Below are 24,670 nucleotides of genomic sequence, written 5' to 3' on the forward strand. Positions count from 1 at the left end.
TAGTGGTGTGTGTGTGTGTGCAGTGCTGTGTGTGTGGGTAGTGGTGTGTGTGTGTGTGTGCAGTGCTGTGTGTGTGTGTAGTGGTGTGTGTGTGTGTGTGCAGTGCTGTGTGTGTGGGTAGTGGTGTGTGTGTGTGTGTGCAGTGCTGTGTGTGTGTGTGTGCAGTGATGTGTGTGTGTGTGTGTAGTGGTGTGTGTGTGTGCAGTGCTGTGTGTGTGTGTGTGTGAGTGTAGTGGTGTGTGTGAGTGTGCAGTGCTGTGTGTGAGTGTGCAGTGCTGTGTGTGTGTGTAGTAGTGTGTGTGTGTGTGCAGTGCTGTGTGTGAGTGTGCAGTGCTGTGTGTGTGTGTAGTGGTGTGTGTGTGTGTGCAGTGCTGTGTGTGTGTGTGTAGTGCTGTGTGTGTGTGTGTGCAGTGATGTGTGTGAGTGTAGTGGTGTGTGTGTGCAGTGCTGTGTGTGAGTGTGCAGTGCTGTGTGTGTGTGTGTGCAGTGATGTGTGTGTGGGTAGTGGTGTGTGTGTGTGTGTGCAGTGCTGTGTGTGTGGGTAGTGGTGTGTGTGTGTGTGTGCAGTGCTGTGTGTGTGTGTGTAGTGGTGTGTGTGTGTGCAGTGCTGTGTGTGTGTGTGTGTGAGTGTAGTGGTGTGTGTGAGTGTGCAGTGCTGTGTGTGAGTGTGCAGTGCTGTGTGTGTGTAGTAGTGTGTGTGTGCAGTGCTGTGTGTGAGTGTGCAGTGCTGTGTGTGTGTGTAGTGGTGTGTGTGTGTGTGCAGTGCTGTGTGTGTGTGTGTAGTGCTGTGTGTGTGTGTGTGCAGTGATGTGTGTGAGTGTAGTGGTGTGTGTGTGTGTGCAGTGATGTGTGTGAGTGTGTGCAGTGATGTGTGTGTGTGTGTGCAGTGATGTGTGTGAGTGTAGTGGTGTGTGTGTGCAGTGCTGTGTGTGAGTGTGCAGTGCTGTGTGTGTGTGTAGTGCTGTGTGTGTGTGTAGTGGTGTGTGTGTGTGTGTGCAGTGCTGTGTGTGTGTGTAGTGCTGTGTGTGTGTGTGTGCAGTGATGTGTGTGAGTGTAGTGGTGTGTGTGTGCGTGCAGTGATGTGTGTGAGTGTGTGCAGTGATGTGTGTGTGTGTGTGCAGTGATGTGTGTGAGTGTAGTGGTGTGTGTGTGCAGTGCTGTGTGTGAGTGTGCAGTGCTGTGTGTGTGTGTAGTGCTGTGTGTGTGTGTGTGCAGTGATGTGTGTGAGTGTAGTGGTGTGTGCGTGTGTGCAGAGATGTGTGTGAGTGTGTGCAGTGATGTGTGTGCGTATGTGCAGAGATGTGTGTGAGTGTGTGCAGTGATGTGTGTGAGTGTAGTGGTGTGTGTGAGTGTGTGCAGCGATGTGTGTGTGTGTGTGTGCAGTGCTGTGTGTGTGTGTAGTGCTGTGTGTGTGTGTGTGTGCAGTGATGTGTGTGTGTGTGTGCAGTGATGTGTGTGCGTGTAGTGGTGTGTGTGAGTGTAGTGCTGTGTGTGTGTGTAGTGGTGTGTGTGAGTGTAGTGCTGTGTGTGTGTGTAGTGGTGTGTGTGAGTGTAGTGCTGTGTGTGAGTGTAGTGCTGTGTGTGTGTGAGTGGAGTGCTGTGTGTGTGTGTAGTGGTGTGTGTGAGTGTAGTGGTGTGTGTGAGTGTAGTGGTGTGTGTGAGTGTAGTGGTGTGTGTGTGAGTGTAGTGCTGTGTGTGAGTGTAGTGCTGTGTGTGTGTGAGTGGAGTGCTGTGTGTGTGTGTGTAGTGCTGTGTGTGGGTGTGTGTGAGTGTAGTGGTGTGTGTGAGTGTAGTGGTGTGTGTGAGTGTAGTGGTGTGTGTGTGTGTAGTGGTGTGTGTGAGTGGAGTGCTGTGTGTGTGTGTAGTGCTGTGTGTGGGTGTGTGTTAGTGGAGTGCTGTGTGTGTGTGTAGTGCTGTGTGTGAGTGTAGTGGTGTGTGTGTGTGTGTGCAGTGATGTGTGTGAGTGTAGTGGTGTGTGTGTGTGTGCAGTGATGTGTGTGTGTGAGTGTAGTGGTGTGTGTGACTGTAGTGGTGTGTGTGTGTGTGCAGTGCTGTGTGTGTGTAGTGGTGTGTGTGAATGTAGTGGTGTGTGCGAGTGTGCAGTGATGTGTGTGAGTGTAGTGGTGTGCGTGTGTGTGCAGTGATGTGTGTGTGTGTGTGTGTGCAGTGATGTGTGTGTGTGTGTGCAGTGATGTGTGTGAGTGTAGTGGTGTGTGTGTGCAGTGATGTGTGTGAGTGTAGTGGTGTGTGCTGTGTGTGTGTAGTGGTGTGTGTGTGTAGTGGTGTGTGTGTGTGTGCAGTGCTGTGTGTGTGTGCTGTGCTGTGTGTGTGTGTAGTGGTGTGTGTGTGTGTGTGCAGTGCTGTGTGTGAGTGTAGTGGTGTGTGTGTGTGTGTGCAGTGCTGTGTGTGAGTGTAGTGGTGTGTGTGAGTGTGCTGTGCTGTGTGTGAGTGTAGTGGTGTGTGTGAGTGTGCAGTGCTGGGTGTGAGTGTGGTGGTGTGTGTGAGTGTGGTGGTGTGTGTGAGTGTAGTGGTGTGTGTGTGTGCAGTGCTGTGTGTGTGTGCAGTGCTGTGTGTGAGTGTGCAGTGCTGTGTGTGCGAGTGTGCAGTGCTGTGTGTGTGTGTGAAGTGCTGGGTGTGAGTGTGCAGTGCTGGGTGTGAGTGTGCAATGCTGTGTGTATGTGCAATGTTGGGTGTGTGTGCAGTGCTGTGTGTGAGTGTGTGTACAGTGCTGGGTGTGTGTGTTCAGTGCTGGGTGTGAGTGTGCAGTGCTGTGAGTGTGCAGTGTTGTGAGTGTGCAGTGCTGTGTGTGTGCAGAGTAGAGTGTGTGTGCATGCAGTGCAGAGCAGGATGTGAGTGTGCAGTGCTGGGTGTGTGTGTGCAATGCTGTGTGTGCAGTGCTGTGTCTGTGTGCGCAGTGCTGTGTGTGCGAGTGTGCAGTGTTGTGTGTGTGTGTGCAGTGTTGTGTGTGTGAGTGTGCAGTGTTGTGTGTGTTTGTGCAATGCGGGTCTGTTTCCTTTACTCCACGCACAGGCTGGTATCGGTGTGCAGCAGTACCTGTGGGGTCTCTTTCCAGCAGGCTCTGAAACTTCAAAGCCGAGGAACGCCGCACTGGGGCAGTTTCCGCCGGAGAGAGCGCTGGGCCAGGCTCACTGTTTATACCTAACCAGTGACCTGGACCTTATTCCACACCAGGTATCCGGACCACCACCAACGCCTGGGTGATTCTCTCTCTCGTTGGTGGAGCAAACGGCCACAGAAAAGCAAGACGAGCTCCAAACGGGTTTCAAAGTTACAATAATTTATTCAAACAGCAAATCAACCTTCCCAACACCACACCATACAATAACAAAGCTTATACTTTAAACTATTTTCTATGGGAGGAAACACTATCGGCACAACGTAAATTCTTACTTTTACACAGTCTTATCACATTTAACTTCACTAAACACCATCCCCTTTCAACCCTCGTCCTCTACCTTTTATCGGGAACTTCAGCCGGCGGAGGTACTTACAACTTTGAGAGCGGCTTTACTTGTCTTGATGCGAGTCCAGCTGGCGGGCAGGAGCGGGTACACGTGGTGCGAGAGCTGAAGAGCTAAGTGCCAGGAGGAAGAGGCAAAAAGCTAAGAGAGAGAGAGCGGGCACACATCGAGAGCGAGAATGAGAGAGCGCGAGATCCGTTGCTCGCTTGTCCTTTTTAAACCTCCCCGGTGATTCTCTCGCATAAAGCAATTTTTAATCACTGGTAGTTTCGATCAACTAGAACAAAGGGCCGGAACTGTTGGTGCCGTCCTTAATCGATATTTTAATGTCTTTTTAATGTTTTCCGAATCGGCCTGATTGGTATCCCATCAGCGAGATGGGTCTTAATGTTTTCCGTGGATGGCCTGATCTCTGTTTTCATTGTCTTGCTGCTGGGCTATTTACCCCTCGTCTGCTTCCCATGGTTTCTCCTTTGTTTCCTGTTGATTAGATCATCCCTGTCTCGACCTTCTCATTATTCCCAGCCTCTTGCATATTCATGTGGCTGTAAAGGTTCACCGACAGGTTCGCGCTTGGGAGTTTTGACAGCCAGCAGGCCATTTTAACAAATTGTCCATTCTCCTTATCCCTGGGTTCTTTAATCATGGAGGATTTGCCCTAAAACTTACACTGTGTGTGTGTGCAGTGCTGTGTGTGAGTGTGTGTACAGTGCTAGGTGTGTGTGTTCAGTGCTGGGTGTGAGCGTGCAGTGCTGGGTGTGAGCGTGCAGTGCTGTGTACGAGTGTGCAGTGTTGTGTGTGTGAGTGTGCAGTGCTGTGTGTGTAGTGCTGTGTGTGCGAGTGTGCAGTGTTTTGTGTGTGAGTGTCGGATTAAGACAAGTCAGCATGGATTTAGTAAGGGGAGGTCGTGCCTGACAAACCTGTTAGAGTTCTTTGAAGAGATAACAAATAGGTTAGACCAAGGAGAGCCAATGGATGTTATCTATCTTGACTTCCAAAAGGCCTTTGACAAGGTGCCTCACGGGAGACTGCTGAGTAAAATAAGGGCCCATGGTATTCGAGGCAAGGTACTAACATGGATTGACGATTGGCTGTCAGACAGAAGGCAGAGAGTTGGGATAAAAGGTTCTTTCTCAGAATGGCAACCGGTGACAAGTGGTGTCCCGCAGGGTTCAGTGTTGGGGCCACAGCTGTTCTCTTTATATATTAACGATCTAGATGACGGGACTGGGAGCATTCTGGCCAAGTTTGCCGATGATACAAAGATAGGTGGAGGGGCAGGTAGTATTGAGGAGGTGGGGAGGCTGCAGAAAGATTTAGACAGTTTAGGAGAGTGGTCCAAGAAGTGGCTGATGAAATTCAACGTGGGCAAGTGCGAGGTTGTACACTTTGGAAAAAAGAATAGAGGCATGGACTATTTTCTAAACGGTGACAAAATTCATAATGCTAAAGTGCAAAGGGACTTGGGAGTCCTAGTCCAGGATTCTCTAAAGGTAAACTTGCAGGTTGAGTCCATAATTAAGAAAGCAAATGTAATGTTGTCATTTATCTCAAGAGGCTTGGAATACAAAAGCAGGGATGTACTTCTGAGGCTTTATAAAGCACTGGTTAGGCCCCATTTGGAGTACTGTGAGCAATTTTGGGCCCCACACCTCAGGAAGGACATACTGGCACTGGAGCGGGTCCAGCGGAGATTCACACGGATGATCCCAGGAATGGTAGGCCTGACATACGATGAACGTCTGAGGATCGTGGGATTATATTCATTGGAGTTTAGGAGGTTGAGGGGAGATCTGATAGAAACTTACAAGATAATGAACGGCTTAGATAGGATGGACGTAGGGAAGTTGTTTCCATTAACAGGGGAGACTAGGACGCGGGGGCACAGCCTTAGAATAAAAGGGAGTCACTTTAGAACAGAGATGAGGAGAAATTTCTTCAGCCAGAGAGTGGTAGGTCTGTGGAATTCATTGCCACAGAGGGCTGTGGAGGCCGAGACGTTGAGCGTCTTCAAGACAGAAATTGATAAATTCTTGATTTCTCGAGGAATTAAGGGCTATGGGGAGAGAGCGGGTAAATGGAGTTGAAATCAACCATGATTGAATGGTGGAGTGGACTCGATGGGCCGAATGGCCTTACTTCCGCTCCTATGTCTTATGGTCTTATGGAGTGTGCAGTGCTGTGTGTGAGTGTGAGTACAGTGCTAGGTGTGTGTGTTCAGTGCTGGGTGTGAGTGTGATGTGCTGGGCATGAGTGTGCAGTGCTGGGTGTGAGTGTGCAGTGCTGGGTGTGAGTGTGCAGTGCTGGGTGTGAGTGTGCAGTGCTGGGTATGTAAGCGTGCAGTGCTGTGAGTGTGCAGTGCTGTGTGTGAGAGTGTGTAGTGTTGTGTGTCTGTGTGCAGTGTTGTGAGTGTGTGTGCTGTGTATGTGTTTGTGAGTGTGCAGTGCTGTGTGTGTGTGTGTGCAGTGCTGTGTCTGAGTGTGCAGTGTGTGCAGGGCTGTGTGTGAGTGTGCAGTGCTGTCTGTGTGTGCAATGCTGTGTGTGTGTGCAATGCTGTGTGTGCGTGCGTGCGTGCAGTGCAGAGTGTCTGTGCATGCAGTGCAGAGCAGGATGTGAGTGTGCAGTGCTGGGTGTGAGTGTGCAATGCTGTGTGTGTGTGTGTGCAGTGCTATGTCTGAGTGTGCAGTGTGTGCAGGACTGTGTGTGAGTGTGCAGTGCTGTGTGTGCTGCGTGTGCAGTGCTGTGTGCGAGTGTGCAGTGCTGGGTGTGCGAGTGTGCAGTGTGAGTGTGCAGTGCTGTGTGCGAGTGTGCAGTGCTGTGTGTGCGAGTGTGCAGTGTGAGTGTGCAGTGCTGTGTGTGAGTGTGCAGTGCAGTGTGAGTGTGCAGTGCTGGGTGTGAGTGTGCAGTGCTGGGTGTGAGTGTGCAGTGCTGGGTGTGAGTGTGCACTGCTGTGTGTTGCGCAGTGTTGGGTGTGAGTGTGAAGTAGTGTGTGTGTGTGCATTGCAGAGTGTGTGTGTGTGCAGTGCAGAGCAGGATGTGGGTGTGCAGTGCTGGGTGTGTGCAGTGCTGTGTGTGCAGTGTTGGGTGTGAGTGTGCAGGGTGTGCAGTGCTGTGTGTGTGTGGGTGTGCAGTGCTGGGTGTGAGTGTGCAGTGCTGGGTGTGAGTGTGCAGTGCTTGGTGTGAGTGTGCAGTGTTGTATGAGTGTGCAGTGCTGTGTATATGCAGTGCTGTGTGTGTGTGTGTGTGCAGTGCTGGGTGTGAGTGTGCAGTGCTGCGTGTGAGTGTGCAGTGTTGTATGAGTGTGCAGTGCTGTGTGTATGCAGTGCTGTGTGTGTGCGCAGTGCTGGGTTTTAGTGTGCAGTGTTGCATGAGCAGTGTTGTGTGTGTGAGTGTGCAGTGCCGTGTGTGAGTGTGCAGTGCTGTGTGTGTGTGTGCAGTGCTGCGTGCGAGTGTGCAGTGCTGTGTGTGTGCAGTGCTGGGTGTTAGTGTGCAGTGTTGTGTGTGTGTGTGCAGTGCAGTGTGTGTGTGTAGTGCTGTGCGTGAGTGTGCAGTACTGTGTGCGTGAGTGTGCAATACTGTGTGTGTGTGTGTGTGCGTGCATGGCAGAGCAGGATATGAGTGTGCAGTGCTGGGTGTGTGTGTGCAATGCTGTGTGTGTGAGTGTGCAGTGCTGTGTGTGAATGTGCAATAGTGAGTGTGAGTGTGTGCTGTGCTGTGTGTGCAGTGCTGTGTATGTGCAGTGCTGGGTGTGAGTGTGCAGTGTGTGCACGGCTGGGTGTGAGTGTGCAGTGCTGGGTGTGAGCGTGCAGTGCTGGGTGTGAGCTTGCAGTGCTGTGTGTGAGTGTGCAGTGCTGTGTGTGAGTGTGCAGTGCTGTGTGTGTGACAGTGCAGTGCTGGGTGTGAGAGTGCAGTGCTGTGTGTGTGACAGTCCAGTGCTGGGTGTGAGAGTGCAGTGCTGTGTGTGTGACAGTGCAGTGCTGGGTGTGAGTGTGCAGTGCTGTGTGTGTGTAGTGGTGTGTGTGAGTGTGCAGTGCTGGGTGTGTGTGTAGTGGTGTGTGTGAGTGTGCAGTGCTGTGTGCGAGTGTGCAGTGCTGTGTGTGCGAGTGTGCAGTGTGAGTGTGCACTGCTGTGTGTATGTGTGGAATGCTGTGTGTGAGTGTGCAATACTGTGTGTGGGTGCGTTCAGTGCTGTGTGTGCAGTGCTGGGTGTGAGTGTGCAGTGTTGTGAGTGTGTGTGTTTGTGAGTGTGCAGTGCTGTGTGAGTGTGCAGTGTTGTGAGTGTGCAATGCTGTGTGTGTGTGCGTGCGTGCAGTGCAGAGCAGGATGTGAGTGTGCAGTGTTGGATGTTAGTGTGCAGTGCTGTGTGTGTGCAGTGCTGTGTGTGTGTGCGTGTGTGCGTGCAGTGCAGAGCAGGATGTGAGTGTGCAGTGCTGTGTGTGTGTGCAGTGCTGTGTGTGTGTGTGCAGTGCTGTGTGTGTGTGTAGTGCTGTGTGTGTGAGTGCGCAGTGCTGTGTGTGTGAGTGCGCAGTGCTGTGTGTGTGAGTGTGCAGTGCTGGGTGTGAGTGCGCAGTGCTGTGTGTGAGTGTGCAGTGCTGGGTGTGAGTGCGCAGTGCTGTGAGTGTGCAGTACTGTGCGTGTGAGTGTGCAGTGCTGTGCGTGAGTGTGCAGTGCTGGCTGGGTGTGAGTGTGCAGTGCTGGCTGGGTGTGTGTGCACTGCTGGGTGTTAGTGTGCAGTACTGCGTGTGCAGTGTTGTGTGTGTGAGTGTGCTGTGCTGGGTGTGAGTGTGCAGTGCTGTGTGAGTGTGCAGTGCTGGGTGTGAGTGTGCAGTGCTGGGTGTGAGTGTGCACTGCTGGGTGTTAGTGTGCAGTACTGCGTGTGCAGTGCTGTGTGAGTGTGCAGTGCTGGGTGTGAGTGTGCAGTGCTGGGTGTGAGTGTGCAGTGCTGTGTGTTAGTGTGCAGTGCTGTGTGTTAGTGTGCAGTGCTGTGTGTTCGTGTGCAGTGCTGCGTGTGAGTGTGCAGTGCTGTGTGTGTGAGTGTGCAGTACTGTGTGTGAGTGTGCAGTGTTGGGTGTGAGTGTGCAGTCGTGTGTGCGTGTGCGTGCATTGCAGAGTGTGTGTGTGCAGTGCAGAGCAGGATGTGGGTGTGCAGTGCTGGGTGTGTGCAGTGCTGGGTGTGAGTGTGCAGGGTGTGCAGTGCTGTGTGTGTGCAGTGCTGTGTGTAAGTGCAGTGTTGTGTGTGTGTGTGCAGTGCTGGGTGTGAGTGTGCAGTGCTGGGTGTGTGTGCAGTGTTGTATGAGTGTGCAGTGCTGTGTGTGTGCAGTGCTGTGTGTAAGTGCAGTGCTGGGTGTGAGTGTGCAGTGCTGGGTGTGAGTGTGCAGTGCTGTGTGTATGCAGTGCTGTGTGTGTGCGCAGTGCTGGGTGTTAGTGTGCAGTGCTGCGTGAGCAGTGTTGTGTGTGAGTGTGCAGTGCCATGTGTGAGTGTGCAGTGCTGTGTGTGTGTGTGTGTGTGCGCAGTGCTGTGTGTGTGTGTGCAGTGCTGGGTGTGTGAGTGTGCAATGCTGTGTGTGCAATGCTGGGTGTGAGAGTGCGATGCTGGGTGTGAGCGTGTGCAGTGCTGTGTGTGCAATGCTGGGTGTGAGAGTGCAATGCTGGGTGTGAGAGTGCGATGCTGTGTGTGAGTGTGCAGTGCTGGGTGTGTGAGTGTGCAATGCTGTGTGTGCAATGCTGGGTGTGAGAGTGCGATGCTGGGTGTGAGTGTGTGCAGTGTTGTGTGTGCAATGCTGGGTGTGAGAGTGCAATGCTGGGTGTGAGAGTGCGATGCTGTGTGTGAGTGTGCAGTGCTGGGTGTGTGAGTGTGCAATGCTGTGTGTGCAATGCTGGGTGTGAGTGTGTGCGGTGCTGTGTGTGCAATGCTGGGTGTGAGAGTGCGATGCTGGGTGTGAGTGTGTGCGGTGCTGTGTGTGCAATGCTGGGTGTGAGAGTGCGATGCTGGGTGTGAGTGTGTGCGGTGCTGTGTGTGCAATGCTGGGTGTGAGAGTGCAGTGCTGGGTGTGAGTGTGTGCGGTGCTGTGTGTGCAATGCTGGGTGTGAGAGTGCGATGCTGGGTGTGAGTGTGTGCGGTGCTGTGTGTGCAATGCTGGGTGTGAGAGTGCGATGCTGTGTGTGAGTGTGTGCGGTGCTGTGTGTGCAATGCTGGGTGTGAGAGTGCGATGCTGTGTGTGAGTGTGCAGTGCTGGGTGTGAGAGTGCAGTGCTGGGTGTGTGCAGTGCTGCGGGAGTGCCGCACTGCCCCGCTCCCCTCCCCCCAGGCGGTGAGGTCGCACTGTCACTCAGTCCGGGGGGGCGGGGCGCTCGCGCGCGGAGCCTCTCACAGCGGAGCCACCTCTGATTCATGCCGCCCCCTCTCCCTCCGCCCCGCCCACTGTCCCTCCGCCCCGCCCTCTGTGCCTCCGCCCCGCCCTCTCACCCTCCGGCCCCGCCCCTCTCCCTCCGCCCCGCCCTCCCCTCTCCCTCCGCCCCGCCCTCCCCTCTCCCTCCGCCCCGCCCTCCCCTCTCCCTCCGCCCCGCCCTCCCCTCTCCCTCCGCCCCGCCCTCCCCTCTCCCTCCGCCCCGCCCTCCCCTCTCCCTCCGCCCCGCCCTCCCCTCTCCCTCCGCCCCGCCCTCCCCTCTCCCTCCGCCCCGCCCTCCCCTCTCCCTCCGCCCCGCCCTCCCCTCTCCCTCCGCCCCGCCTCCCTCCCTCTCCGTCCGCCCCGCCTCCCTCCCTCTCCGTCCCGCCCCCCTGTCCCTCCGCCCCGCCCCCCTCTCGCTCCGCCTCCCTCACCGTCCGCCCCGCCTCCCTCTCCGCCCCGCCTCCCTCTCCGCCCCGCCTCCCTCTCCGCCCCGCCTCCCTCTCCGCCCCGCCTCCTCTCTCCCTCCGCCCCGCCTCCTTATCTCCCCTCCCGCCCCTTTGTCCCTCCGCTCCGCCCCCCTGTCCCTCCGGCCCGCCTTCCTAAGCCTCCGCCCCGCCTCTGCCTCCGCCCCGCCTCCCTCACCCTCCGCCCCGCCTCCCTCACCCTCCGCCCCGCCCCCTCTCACCCTCCGCCCCCTCTCACCCTCCGCCCCGCCCCCTCTCACCCTCCGCCCCGCCCCCTCTCACCCTCCGCCCCGCCCCCTCTCACCCTCCGCCCCCTCTCACCCTCCGCCCCGCCCCCTCTCACCCTCCGCCCCGCCCCCTCTCACCCTCCGCCCCGCCCCCTCTCACCCTCCGCCCCGCCCCCTCTCACCCTCCGCCCCGCCCCCTCTCACCCTCCGCCCCGCCTCCCTCTGCCCCTCCGCCCCGCCCCCCTCTGCCCCCCTCTGCCCCTCTGCCCCGCCCCCCTCTGCCCCCCTCCGCCCCGCCCCCCTCTGCCCCTCCCCCCTCTGCCCCGCCCCGCCCCCCTCTCCCCTCCTGGAGGAGGCGACAAGCCAGTTGACACCGTTTAAAAAAAAACCTCCACGGCGAGCGGAGGGAGAGACGCCGAGCTGCCCGCCCGCGCGTAGCGGGCTCGCGTAGGAATCCCCGCCGGCAGCCTGCGCCTAGGCCCCGGCTTCCACAGCCCAGCCCACTCAGGCTGGAGAAGCCAGAGCGCGGGAGAGGTTGTGTGACAGGGAAGCAGCGGCCCGCCATTAACAACCCCCCGTAGCACCCAGCCCCGGATTCAAACCAAACACAGCTGTTTCTCAGAAAAAAACTTAGAGAAAGTTCCAGCTGAAGAATGGAGGGACATCACAGGAGTGAGGCTTCAGGTGTCTCCAGGGGCAAGGACAAGTCCAGTAAGGCGAAGAAAAGCATAGACGAAGGAGAAAAGAAAACCAAATTCGTGAGTCTCTCATTTAATTCAGAACTATTGTGAAGTGAGGCGGGAGTCAAGTCTTCAAGGCTGTTTATATCTCTGGGGATTTTCACAGTCACTTCATTGCAGTGTTAATGTCAGCCTTGTGACACTGGTAAATGAACTTGAAGCTTATTCCTGTCTGGTTGAAGCAGGTCCCTTACCTGTCTGTGCAGGTGCTCTCCACCACCTCCCCTCGACTTTCCTTCAACAGCCTCAGGTGGTTTTTTTTTGCTGTAACATTAATCAGCTGGGTTTGGTCCAGTTTCTGGAGATTTTCTTTCACATGTACAGCCCTCAAGTCAAGGGAATGTAGGTCGGCCCCCCCTCACTGTGCTGTTTGGCGCTCTCCCTGCCCTACATTTCAGTGTGACAAAGATTGAGCTGGTGTGGTGTACGTTTGGGCAGATACAGACACTACTTCCCATTTCTTGCAGAAGGGAAGTTGCCTTCTTTATGCTGCCTGTTGAGTGTGCCGGGCAGTAACACGCAGTTCTCTCTCTCTTACATTGCTCAAGAACTCCTGTACATAAGTCACCATTCACGGTGACGCCAGATCTGCTTAAGATAAGGCGTCAGATCAAGCCCAAGATGGGACTTCTGTCGTCAGCTTGGATCTTGTTTGTCTCTTGTCGTGGGGACCTTGAATTGGATTCAGTTGGATTTTGAATTTGGTTTCTGGAGCAAGGAAGGAATGGGTTTGGGTTTGCTTGATCCATTCTGAGCACTGGCTTTGTAACTTTAACTGTGGATTAAAAATTAAAAATAAAAGTCAAAGTTTAAAGCTTGAGCAGTTGTTGGAAATTATGTTCAGTATTTTCTTCATAGATTTCTTCAGTGCCAGGTCACTGCATTTACTTCAAATTAATAAGCAAAATTTATTTTTTCGGTTTTTCTGTGCTAATTTAAACATAGGGAAGTCTCAAGAAGTTCCTTAAAGTTTTCTAAAGCTGTTTTATAGTTCACGATTCTGCAGTGCTAGCATGTCTCCAGCCCAATTGAAAGGTCATGCATTTTTTGATTAATTTTGCATGTTCGACGGCTGAAGCATGACTTTGAGAGACAGGTACAGCAGTAACATGTAATGAAGGTGCTTGTTCATTCCAGTATATACATATGTGACCAGTTTATACAGAGTCCACAGTAGATTCTTTCTACATTACATCACTTCTTAGTACTGTCATTCATGTTGCTCAAACCAATTGTCCACTGAGGCAAAATATAGATTTTGTTATTATAGATGTTTCTATTGATATTTTGTCGAATTAAAAAACGTTTTTGCAAATGTTATGTTTGTGTATATCTGGAAATCTTCACAACAAAATTTAATCAATTGGTTTCATGAGCCTGTTGCTTTTAGATGTAATTTGTTTACCTTTGCACCACAGGCCTCAGGCTCTCTTTGTTTAATTATCAATAGTTCTATTGTCCTTCATAATCGTTGTCTAATATGTTATTCATTTCATTGCTTTTTCTGGGTTCTTGCTGTGCCTGGATTGGCTGCCGCATTTGCCTAGAAAAACAATGATGACTACATTTCAGAATAAATTTGCTTCTGAAGCCCTTTAGGACAAAGGATGTAAAAGGCACTATACAAATTTAAGTCTCCATAGCTTGGAAAGCTTGTTGGGTCACTTAGAACATTGTGTTTCCAGTGAAAAATGATTTCAAATTCCGTCATTTTTCATGCTTCAGATTCCTTTGACTTAGTATCAGCGTTATTATACTACAATGAAGCCTTTCAGTAACCTCTTCTTTGTGGGTGCCCGCAATGGCTCAGTGCAATCTCATCTTTAGATGATGGGTTGTGACTTCAAGTCTCAATCTAGAGATTTAAGCACAATAATTAAGGCTGACAATTCAGGCTGGATGTTAAACCAAGGCCCTGTCTGCCCGCTTGGATGGAGGTAAAAGATCCCGACGTGCTATTTTCAAGAAGAATAGGGTCGTTCTCTCTGGTGTCGAGGTCGATATTATCCTTCAATCAACATTTAGGGATGGGCAATAAATGCTGGCCGAGCCAACAGTGCACATGTCCATAAGATGAATTTTTAAAACTACTGACCAGATAATCTGTTTTCAAAAGAAAATTGCTCTTTATGGAAGCTTGCAATGTTCAAATTGGCTACTATGTTTCCTGCATCACAACTGTGGCTACATTTCAAAATTACTTGCTTGGCTGTGAAGCACTTTAGGAAATCCTAAAGTTGGGAAAGATGCTATATAAATCGAGTGTGGTGCTATGTTGACAACACTTAATTTTGGAAATGGCTTATTCATCCTGTGCAGTTTTAGAGTGTGATATTCTTGGAGAACATCCTTGTGAATGTGGCATTTTAAAATATTGATGCAAAGTCATTGAATTGTTAGCAAAATTGAGAATGTTGGCATGATGCATGCAGGTGATGAATAAGTTCAAATATAACCAAAACAGAAAATGCTGGAGAAACTCAGCAGGTCTGACAGCATCTGTGGAGAGAGAATAGAGCCAATGTTTCGAGTCAGGAAAATAAACAGATGCTGTCAGACCTGCTGAGTTTCTCCTGCATTTTCTGTTTTCAGATTGTAGCATCCACAGTATTTTGCCTTATCTTATTGTAACCAGAGCCTTGGACAGCAACAGTATTTGAAAGCTGAATAATGCACTAGTGTTTTACGGTATTCAATTCAGAGGAACAGTTGCCCTTGGCAGTGATAGAAGTGCTTAATTATTGGATTTATTTTGCATTCTCTGTATCTAAATTTTTCAGTAGGTGGTGAAATTCATTTGCAAGAATTCCTTTGGAAACATACATTGAAATACTACCTTTCTTTGCTTCCAGTCAGTGATAGTTGAATTGGTTTCTATGCAGAAAGGTCGATGTAGCATTACTTTCTGTGCATTTTCAAACGGAAGTAATTGACAAAATGAAGGAAAATACCTGAAGTATTTGCCATATTTCAAGTATAATGTTTTAAGAACTGTACTAGCCTTGATTTTTTTTCACGCAGCATTTATAATCTGGAATGCACAACTTGAGCTGGTGTAAGCAGCATCAGTAGTGATTTTTCAAAAGAGAATTGGGTGCACATGAAAAGGAGAACTTTGGGTAAAGAGCAGAAGGCGGAACAGGTAATTGGGTAGTTCAAGAGCAGACAGACACAGTGGGTCAGCAATTATTCCCCATCCCCAATTCATAGAACCATAGAAACCCCACAGTGCAGAAGGAGGCCATGCGGCCCATCGAGTCTGCACCGACCACAGTCCCACCCAGGTCCTATTCACATACCCCCACATATTTACCCTGCTAATCCCTGAACACTCAGATCAGTTTAGCATGGCCAATCAACCCAACCTGCGCATCTTTGGACATAACCCGCACATAATTGTCCTTGATAAAAGAACAAAGAACAGTACAGCACAGGAAACAGGCCCTTCGGCCCTCCAAGCCTGTGCCGCTCCTTGGTCCAACTAGACCAATCGTTTGTATCCCTCCATTCCCAGGCTGCTCATGTGACGATCCAGGTAAGTCTTAAATGATGTCAGCGTGTCTGCCTCCACCACCCTACTTGGCAGCGCATTCCAGGCCCCCACCACCCTCTGTGTAAAAAACATCCCTCTAATATCTGAGTTATCCTTCGCCCCTCTCACCTTGAACCCGTGATCGTCACTTCTGATCTGGGAAAAAACTTCCCACCATTCACCCTATCTATCCCCTTCATAATCTTGTACACCTCTATTAGATCTCCCCTCATTCTCCGTCTTTCCAAGGAGAACAACCCCAGTCTACCCAATCTCTCCTCATAGCTAAGACCCTCCATAACAGGCAACATCCTGGTAAACCTTCTCTGCACTCTCTCTAACGCCTCCACGTCCTTCTGGTAGCGTTCTATGCAGCTGCATCATCAGACTCCAGCTTTTATACTATATACCCCGTCCTATAAAGGCAAGCATACCATATGCCTTCTTCACCACCTTCTCCACCTGTGTTGCCACCTTCAAGGATTTGTGGACTTGCACACCTAGGTCCCTCTGTGTTTCTATACTCTTGATGGCTCTGCCATTTATTGTATAACTTCTCCCGACGCTATTTCTTCCAAAATGCATCACTTCGCATTTATCTGTATTAAATTCCATCTGCCACCTCTCCGCCCAATTTTCCAGCCTATCTATATCTTGCTGTATTGCCCGACAATGCTCATCGCTATCCGCAAGTCCAGCCATCTTCGTGTCATCCGCAAACTTGCTGATAACACCAGTTACACCTTCTTCCAAATCATTTTATATATCACAAATAGCAGAAATCCCAGTACAGAGCCCTGCGGAACACTACTGGTCACAGACCTCCAGCCGGAAAAAGACCCCTCGACCACTACCCTCTGTCTCCTATGGCCAAGCCAGTTCTCCACCCATCTAGCCACTTCTCCTTGTATCCCATGAGCCTTAACCTTTTTAACCAACCTGCCATGTGGGACTTTGTCAAATGCCTTATTGAAATCCATATAAACGACATCCACGGCCCTTCCTTCGTCAACCGTTTTTGTCACTTCCTCAAAAAACTCCACCAAATTTGTAAGGCACGACCTCCCTCTTACAAAACCATGCTGTCTGTCACTAAATGAGATTGTTCCGTTCTAAATGCGCATACATCCTGTTTCTAAGAATCCTCTCCAACAACTTCCCTACCACGGACGTCAAGCTCACCGACCTATAATTTCCCGGGTTATCCCTGCTACCCTTCTTAAACAACGGCACCACCTTCGCTATCCTCCAATCCTCAGGGATCTCACCTATGTCCAAAGAAGCGACAAAGATTTCCGTCAGAGGCCCAGCAATTTCATCTCTCGTCTCCCTGAGCAGTCTAGGATAGATGCCATCAGGCCCTGAGGCTTTGTCAGTTTTAATGTTCCCTAAAAAAACCTAACACCTCCTCCCTTGTAATGGAGATTTTCTCTAACGGGTCAAAACTTCCCTCTGAGACACTCCCAGTCAACAAATCCCTCTCCTTCGTGAATACCGATGCAAAGTATTCATTTAGGATCTCCCCTAATTCCCTTGGGTTCTAAGCATAATTCCCCTCCTTTGTCCCTGAGAGGTCCGATTTTCTCCCTGACAACTCTTTGGTTCCTAACGTATGAATAGAATGCCTTCGGATTCTCCTTAATCCTGCCTGCCAAGAACATCTCGTGACCTCTTTTTGCCCTTCTAACTCCCCGTTTGAGTTCTTTCCTACTCTCTCTGTATTCTTCCAGAGCTCCATCTGTTGTTAGTTGCCTGGACTTAACGTACGCCTCCCTTTTCATTTTAATCAGATCATCAATTTCCCTGGTTATCCACGGCTCTCTAATCCTACCTTTCCTTTTTACAGGCACATGCCTATCCTGCAGCCTTATCAATTGTTCCTTAAAAGACTCCCACATGCCAGACGTGAACTTACCCTCGAACATCCTCTCCCAATCAACGTCCACCAATTCCTGCCTAATCCGGCTATAGTTCGCCTTCCCCCAATTTAGCACCCTGCCCGTAGGACAGCACTCATCCTTGTCCATTACTATCCTAAAGTTAACAGAGTTGTGGTCACTATTTGCCACATGTTCCCCAACCGAAACTTTGACGACCTGACCGGGCTCATTTCCCAGAACTAGGTCCAGTATAGCCCCCTCTCTAGTCGGGCTATCTACATACTGTTCCAAAGAACCTTCCAGTATGCATTTTACAAATTCCTCCCCGTCTGGAACCCCAGCTCTAAGCACTCCCAGATTTGTTCTGCTTGAATGAAATTTGAACCCGGATCCTTCTGATACTGTGCTGATGCCATTTAGCGGAATGTAAGAAAATCCAATGTAATCATTAATGATCACATTTTGCAGAGGACGATTTGTTATAACCATATTGATATAAAATCAATTTCCCCATGGAGCACTTATCTACAAAAATAGATTTTTTTTTTGGTTCTTGGAGTATGGAAAAGGCCTCCTTTTGGCTCTCCAATAGGTACTAATGGCACAGGAGTACAGCATTAGCACCATTCTTTCCACACAAAAACGGAATGATATTTCAGTAGCTACCTGTTAACTTGCAGTGTGGAGATGAAGTTGTTGCCAGAGGGCTCATCCTACACACGATACAATTGGAATGAAATTTAGTTGTGTTTTATAAGCATATAAAACCTGAAACCTATTCATGAAGTTATGGTCTATTTTTAATGGGGTGTTTCAATACCTGTGTAAAAGTTTTCAGATGGAGAAATTTATCTGCTGGTATTCTACTGTGGAATCGGCAGCATCTCTGCCTCTGAGCCAGAAGCTCTGGGTTTGAGTTCGTCATAGTCATTCAGTACAGAATGGGCCCTTTGGTCCACAGAGTCTCGACTGACAAAAATACGAATCTACACTAATCCCACTTTACAGCACAGTGGTTAGCACTGCTGTCTCACAGCTCCAGGGACCTGGGTTCAATTCCCTGCTTGCGTCTCTGTCTGTGTGGAATTTGCATGTACTCCCTGCTTCTGCGTGGGTTTCCTCCCACAGTCCAAAGATGTGCAGGTTAGTTAGGTGAATTGACCATGCTAAATTCTCCCTCCGTGTACCCGAACAGGCACCGGAGTGTGGCGACTAGCGGATTTTCACAGTAACTTCATTGTAGTGTGAATGTTAGCCTACCTGTGACTAAAAAATAAACTTTAACTTTTAGCCTTGAATGTTATGAGATTTCAAGTGCTCATCTGTGTACTTTTTTAAAGGTTGTGAGGTTTCCCGCCTCTCCTACCCTCTCAGGCAGTGCATTCCAGACTCCCACCACCCTCTGGGTAAAAATTGTTTTCCTCAAATCTCTTCTAAACCTCCTGTCCTTCACCTTTAAATGATGCCCCCTCATTATTGACCTTCAGCTAAGGGGAACAGCTGCATCCTATGCACCGTGTCCGTACCTCCCATAATCTTATACAGCTCAGCCAGGTCCCCCTCAGCCTTTTGTGATCTAAAGAAAACAATCCAAGCCTATCCAGCCTCTCTTCATAGCTCAAATGCTCCATCACGGTGAATCCAACATCCTGGTGAATCTCCTTTGCACCTTCTCCAGAGAAATCACATCCTATAGCGCGTTGACCAGAACTGCACACAATATTCCAGCTGTGGCCTCACCAAAATTTTGTACAGCTCCATCATAACCTCCTTGCTCTTATAATCTATGCCACGACTGATAAAGGCAGCTGTCATTTGTGCGTTCTTCAATAGCCTATTAACCTCTCCTGCTGCCTTCAGGACTTGTTGGCCACGGAAGACGTGTTCATAATGTGGCCAAACGGGTTGATTGTCAACCTGCAAGTTCTTCCAACATCTGTAAGGGAGGTGGCAAGAATGAGACCACGCATCAGGTACAATGATCCTTGATGCAGTGCGGCACAGTGGTTAGCACTGCTGCTTCACAGCACCAGGGATCGGGGTTCAATTCCGGCCTTGGGAACTGTCTGTGTGGAGTTTGCCCGTTCTTCCCCGTGTCTGTGTGGGTTTCCTCCAGGTGCTCTGGTTTCCTCCCACAGTCCTAAAATGTGCAGGTTAGGTGAATTTGCCTTGCTAAATTATTCCTGAGTGTCCCAAGGTGTGTAGGCAAGGTGGATTGGACTTATGGGTTGGGGAGGTGGTGGAATGCGTGGGTCTGGATAAGATGCTAAGTTAGTGCAGACTTGATGGGCCGAATGGCTGCCTGCACTGTGGGGATTCTCTGATTCTATGACCTTCAAGCTGTCGCTTTTCTCACTTCAGGCTAGTGACCTGTTCCTGGAAAAACTGGCTATGGAAAGCACATGTAAGCATGTCCTTTATCTGCTTTAAGCATCTGTAGGAGTGGGAAGTTGTCCAAGTCTCTTTGCTATGTGCGATTTAAAAAAAAAAATTGATGCAAGGGATGTGGATACACTAGCTAGGCTAGCATTATTGCCCATCTCTAATTGTCATTGAGACACTGCTGCTGAGCCACCGCCTTGAATTGCTGCAGTCCAAGTGATGCAGACACACCCATAGTGCTGTTGGGGAGGGAGTTCCAGTATTTTGACCCAGTAGCAGTGAAGGAATGGGATAAATTTCCAAGTCAGGATGGTAAGTGGCTTGGAGAGGAAATTACAGATGGTGGTGTTCCCATGTGTCTGCTGCCCTTGTTCATCTAGATATTAGTGGTAATGGGTTTAGAAGGTGCTATCTTAAGGAGCCTTGGTGAGTTCCTGCCGTGTATTTTGATGGCAAAATTGCTGCCAGTGTGTGTTCATGGTGGATGGAGCGAATGTTTGTGGATGGGATGTTAATCAAGCGGCTGCTTTCTCCTGGATGGTGTTCAGCGTCTTGTGTTGTTGGAGCTACACTCATCAGGCACGTGGAGAGTATTCCATCACACTCCTGACTTGTGCCTTGTAGATGGTAATAAGGCTTTGGGGAGTCAGGAGGTGAGTTACTTATCGCAGGATTCGTAGCCTTTGACCTACTCTTGTAGCCATGGTATTTATGTTGATATTGCCTGGCACTTCTGTGGCACAAATGTTACTTGCAATTCCAAGCCTGAATATTGTCCAGGTTTTGCTGCATGGATTGGTTCAGTACTGTCCCTGTGATTTCCTGCTGATTTTCAATGGGGCAAGACAGTAAATATGTGGCCAGCTAATTGACTATTTCTCTAAAGTAATTAGTTGATCAACAATTGTTACGCTTAATGGAATCATTTTGGTTAAGTACATTTTAACATTTCAGAAGCACTCTAATTTGCCTGTGTGAAGTCTGCTGCACTGAGGGCTCAGTAAGAAGTCTCACAACACCTGGTTAAAGTCCAACAGGTTTATTTGGCAGCACAAGCTTTTGGAGCACTGCCCCTTCATCAGGTGAGTGGGAGTTGTGTTCACAAACAGGGCATAGATAGACACAAACTCAATTTATAAGATAATGGTTGGAATGCAAGTCTTTACAGGTAATCAAGTCTTAAAGGTACAGACAATGTGAGTGGAGAGAGGGCCAAGCACAAGTTAGAGGTGTGTATTGTCTCCAGCCAGGGCAGTTAGTGAGATTTTGCAAGCCCAGTCAAGTCATGAAGGTTACAGATAGTGTGACATGAACCCAAGATCCTGGTTGAGGCTGTCCTCATGTGTGCGGAACTTGGCTATCAGTTTCTGCTCAGCAATTCTGCGTTGTTGTGTGTCGTGAAGGCCGCCTTGGAGAACGCTTACCCGAAGATCAGAGGCTGAATGATCTTCGGAGATCAGAGGCTGAATGTCTGTACCTTTAAGACTTGATTACCTGTAAAGACTTGCATTCCAACCATTATTTTGTAAATTGAGTTTGTCTATATATGCCCTGTTTGTGAACACAACTCCCACTCACCTGATGAAGGGGCAGTGCTCTGAAAGCTTGTGCTGCCAAATAAACCTGTTGGACTTTAACCTGGTGTTGTGAGACTTCTTACTGTGCTTACCCCAGTCCAACGCTGGCATCTCCACATCATGGCACTGAGAGCTGCCAATTCATTACTAAATGTACTTCATGGTATTGTATTTGCTTCTGGTTAATACGAAGTTTACAAATTGGAAGTATTTGTAGGTCGTTGATATTAGTGTTGCTTTGAATGATGTGATTACTGGGCAAACTTGATTTTCAACTTTACAGAATAGCTGCTTGTAGAGTTACATAGCGCAATAACTTTCGGTAATGCTGGAAATGCGACTTATTTTGCTACACTTGCTTTACTGCTGACATTTTTTATAATTTCTTTGCTTCAGGTTCTATCCTCCTCCCTTTCAACATAACTGTCATCACCCTGCTCAGAAATTCCATCTGTCAGCCTGATGACCTCGTAGTAGATTATTGCCACATCGCTAACTTTATTTCCCTTTCCAAATTCCTACAGTATGTTACACATTCCAGATCTGTGCCCATCCCTCCTGCAATTCCTTTCTGAATCACTCTATTCAGGTTTCCTGCTTCTGTCTTGCCTTCAGAACTGCTAAAATCAAAGTCACGATGGGTATTCTTTGCAATTGTGATTTGTGGTGCATTATTTCTTGACCACCAATCTTTCTTGATTCTAATCTTAACCATCTAAGCATCACCTGATTGTTGGAAATATTCTCATTTCATCTTTGCATCATCTTGAATATATTCTTGCCCCCCCCCCCCCCCCCCCCCCGGAAGGACTAAAGTTGTCAACTTTCACTTCCACCACAAACTCAGTAACTTGTACCACTGACTCCATCTCTCTCTTGACCAGTCTCTAGCTGATCCTGCTTTTCACAAGCAGTGCACCATAGTTTACCCTGATATGACCTCTGAACTTTTAATTCCATGTCCGCTCCATCTATTTCCACCTCTATCAGTGCTCAGTTTATATGCCAGACATGCTTTGTTACCTCTATAATATGTCCTAATAGGTTCCCTTCTCCACAGCACGGCCATTTTAGCTCCCCTAAACCCAAATTGTGACCTGCAACAAGTTCTTGTCTTGCATCTTCCCAGCGTCTCAAATTTAAAATTCTCATTCTTACGCTTAACTCTGTCCGCGTGCTTTCCCTTCCCTAGCTCTCATGTCCTTCACCACTACACTTCCCAACTCTCAATTTCTCTGACACTGATCTTTATATTCCCGTCCCATTTTTTCCACCAACATTGTTATTTGTTCTGCCACCTAGACTGTGTGCTGAGTAACTGGCTCGCAAAAATGCTGCACCACTTCTTTCTTCTTCTCTTTCAAACCCACCTCTTTGACCAAGCATTTGACTATTCATCCTAATATTTTCTCTCTCGTCACTCGTTAGCGGCCACCTTTTTTATTTTTTAATGATTACACTTCTGTGTCTTGAGTTGTTTAGATCTTTGTGAACACAGATATGAGCAATAGACGAATGATGTGAAATTTTCCTTACAGCATGTTTGTATTCATGGCCCATTGGTAAATATTTTAATAATTCCAAAGTAGAAGTGCAGTAATTATTTCACTGGAGGGCATTATAGTATTCATTCCTTACTTCCAAGTAATGGCACCAAGGAGGGAATATGTAGATTTGGAACATAGAACATAGAACATAGAACAGTACAGCACAGAACAGGCCCTTCGGCCCACGATGTTGTGCCGAGCTTTATCTGAAACCAAGATCAAGCTATCCCACTCCCTATCATCCTGGTGTGCTCCATGTGCCTGTCCAATAACCGCTTAAATGTTTCTAAAGTGTCTGACTCCACTATCACTGCAGGCAGTCCATTCCACACCCCAACCACTCTCTGCGTAAAGAACCTACCTCTGATATCCGTCCTGTATCTCCCACCACGAACCCTATAGTTATGCCCCCTTGTAATAGCTCCATCCACCCGAGGAAATAGTCTTTGAACAGTGGAAGGGCGCAGGTTTAGGAGGAGAAGGCATTTCAGATGTACTTGCAAAGTTATGAGTGACAGCGATGGAATGGTGAGAGAGAAGTGCCTTGGAGGTGGACACAGGAGGTGTGGCAGTGTGGTCAACCAGTTCATTTTCAAGGAAAGTGAAAAGGGATAATGCAGTACAATATTTTTGTGCAGATTGCAGTTGGTGACTGATGAGCGTGAGTCAGTACCCAGGCACTTTGGAAGTCTGATTTGAAAGGATTAAAAAGTAAAGGTTGATGATGCATGTTGCCACAAATTGGGTGTCAACAGCACCTCCCAGAATTTGGATTGGCGATGACATGGTGTTTAGGGAGGCCATCGAGGTCAGGATTTTTAAGATGATGTCAGAGACCCTAACTGTTGTTGAGGTCAGCTGATTGGTTATGGCTATGGATGGAAGAGCTGATCTAAAGGGTGAAGTAGGTTAATTGGGAGATTGGACAAATAAAGAAGGTAGGGAAGCAGTTTAGGTTTAAACTGAAATTGCTGTTAATTTCCCCAGTTAAGCAGGAAATAAAAGAGACTTAAGTTACTGGAGTTTTGGAGGGTGATGGACACTGAGAACCTTGATGGTAGGTGTGGCAAAGGGTGAATTTCTTGAATGGAGATGCTTGTGGATTTCCTGTGGTTATGGTCACAACAAAAAGGTTGTTAATCGTGCAGCAATAACCTCCATGATTCAGGCCTGAGGGGCTTTGATAACAAGCTTTAACATACATGGACTAATGACAGTTTTGTTGTTCAGAGGATTACATAAGCTATATGGCATGAAACAGACCATTTGGTTAAACCAGCCCACACTGGCATTCATACTACTCCAGCCTTCTCCCATCTTTCTTCATTTAAATCTGTCGTCATCATCCTCTATTTCCTTCACCTTCATGTGCTGCAGGCTTCCTCTTAAATGCATCTTTACTATTCGCTTCACTACTCTCTGTGGTAGCGAGTTCTACATCCTGGCCACTTTTTGTGGAAGGAAGTTTATTCTGCATTCCCTATTGGTGACTATTTTACTTTTTCCCCCAGAAGTGGAAATATTCCCTCTGTATCTACTCTATCAAAACCTTTCACAATCTCTGTTCGGTCAACCCTCAGCCTATTTCGAGGAAAAAGTGACCCAGCATTTTACTCCTTTCCAGATGCACATTAATGTTTAATGTATACATTTTCATAGCTGTGTACTAAACGACAAGCAATTAATAAACTGTATTGTATCTGATTAGATTTGCACCTTCATGGACTACCGTTAAATGAAAAGCACTTTCTATTGTCCCGAGACTTCTAACTTCTGGAGGGAACAAGTTTTACTCCCATATTGTTTGGCTACCTTGGAGCAAAAAAAAGGTTGAAATGGAACCTGGAAAGGAGAACAATTTTTTCACTGCCACTATTGCTTAGGGTAAATGAATTACCATTGACAAGCCAGGTTTTAGTAAGGTTAAAGATGCTCACTTGTCCTGAATAAAGTAATGCCTTTTCGAAAGCGAGACGACATTTTGGACAGCAATTGATTTGGTGTGATGGCTACTGAGAAGCTTGATACAGGAATAGGCAGCATGAAGCAGATAATGGAGAAGGTTAGAGGAATCTATTCCCCAGGTTTAGTTCAGTTGGGCATCATGGTCGGTGCAGGCTTGGAGGGCCAAAGGGCCTGTTCCTGTGCTGTAATTTTCTTTGTTGAGAAAATGTGACTGGAAAAGGGATGAATGAGGCTATGTTTTGTCAGCTAGCAATGGGAGATGTACTGATTTGGTTGTTTTGGAAGATCTGATGAAAGGTCACAGAACTGAAACGTTGACTACTTGCCTCTTTGCAGATGCTGCCCGATGTGAGTGTTCCAAGTTATTTCTGTTTCTTAGTTCAGACGGTGGCACAGTGGTTAGCACTGCTGCCTCATAGCACTAGGGACCCGGATTCGATTCTGGCCTTGGGTGACTGTCTGTGTGAAGTCTGCACGTTCTCCCCA

At 48.9% G+C, this 24,670-nt stretch overlaps 1 protein-coding gene across 1 annotated transcript in view; it reads left to right on the forward strand.

Moving 5' to 3' along the window:
- The first annotated feature begins 10,957 nt into the window (after positions 1-10,957).
- The window catches only part of diaph1 (diaphanous related formin 1), a 209,522-nt gene continuing 195,809 nt past the window's right edge, over positions 10,958-24,670 (forward strand). Inside the window, exon 1 of the mRNA XM_078231539.1 lies at positions 10,958-11,319. Within this exon, the coding sequence (XP_078087665.1) occupies positions 11,215-11,319 (105 nt within the window). The 5' untranslated portion in view covers positions 10,958-11,214. The remainder of the gene's footprint in view (positions 11,320-24,670) is intronic.

This window comes from Mustelus asterias, chromosome 16 (genome assembly GCF_964213995.1).
Source record: "Mustelus asterias chromosome 16, sMusAst1.hap1.1, whole genome shotgun sequence".
NCBI classification, from domain to species: domain Eukaryota; kingdom Metazoa; phylum Chordata; class Chondrichthyes; order Carcharhiniformes; family Triakidae; genus Mustelus; species Mustelus asterias.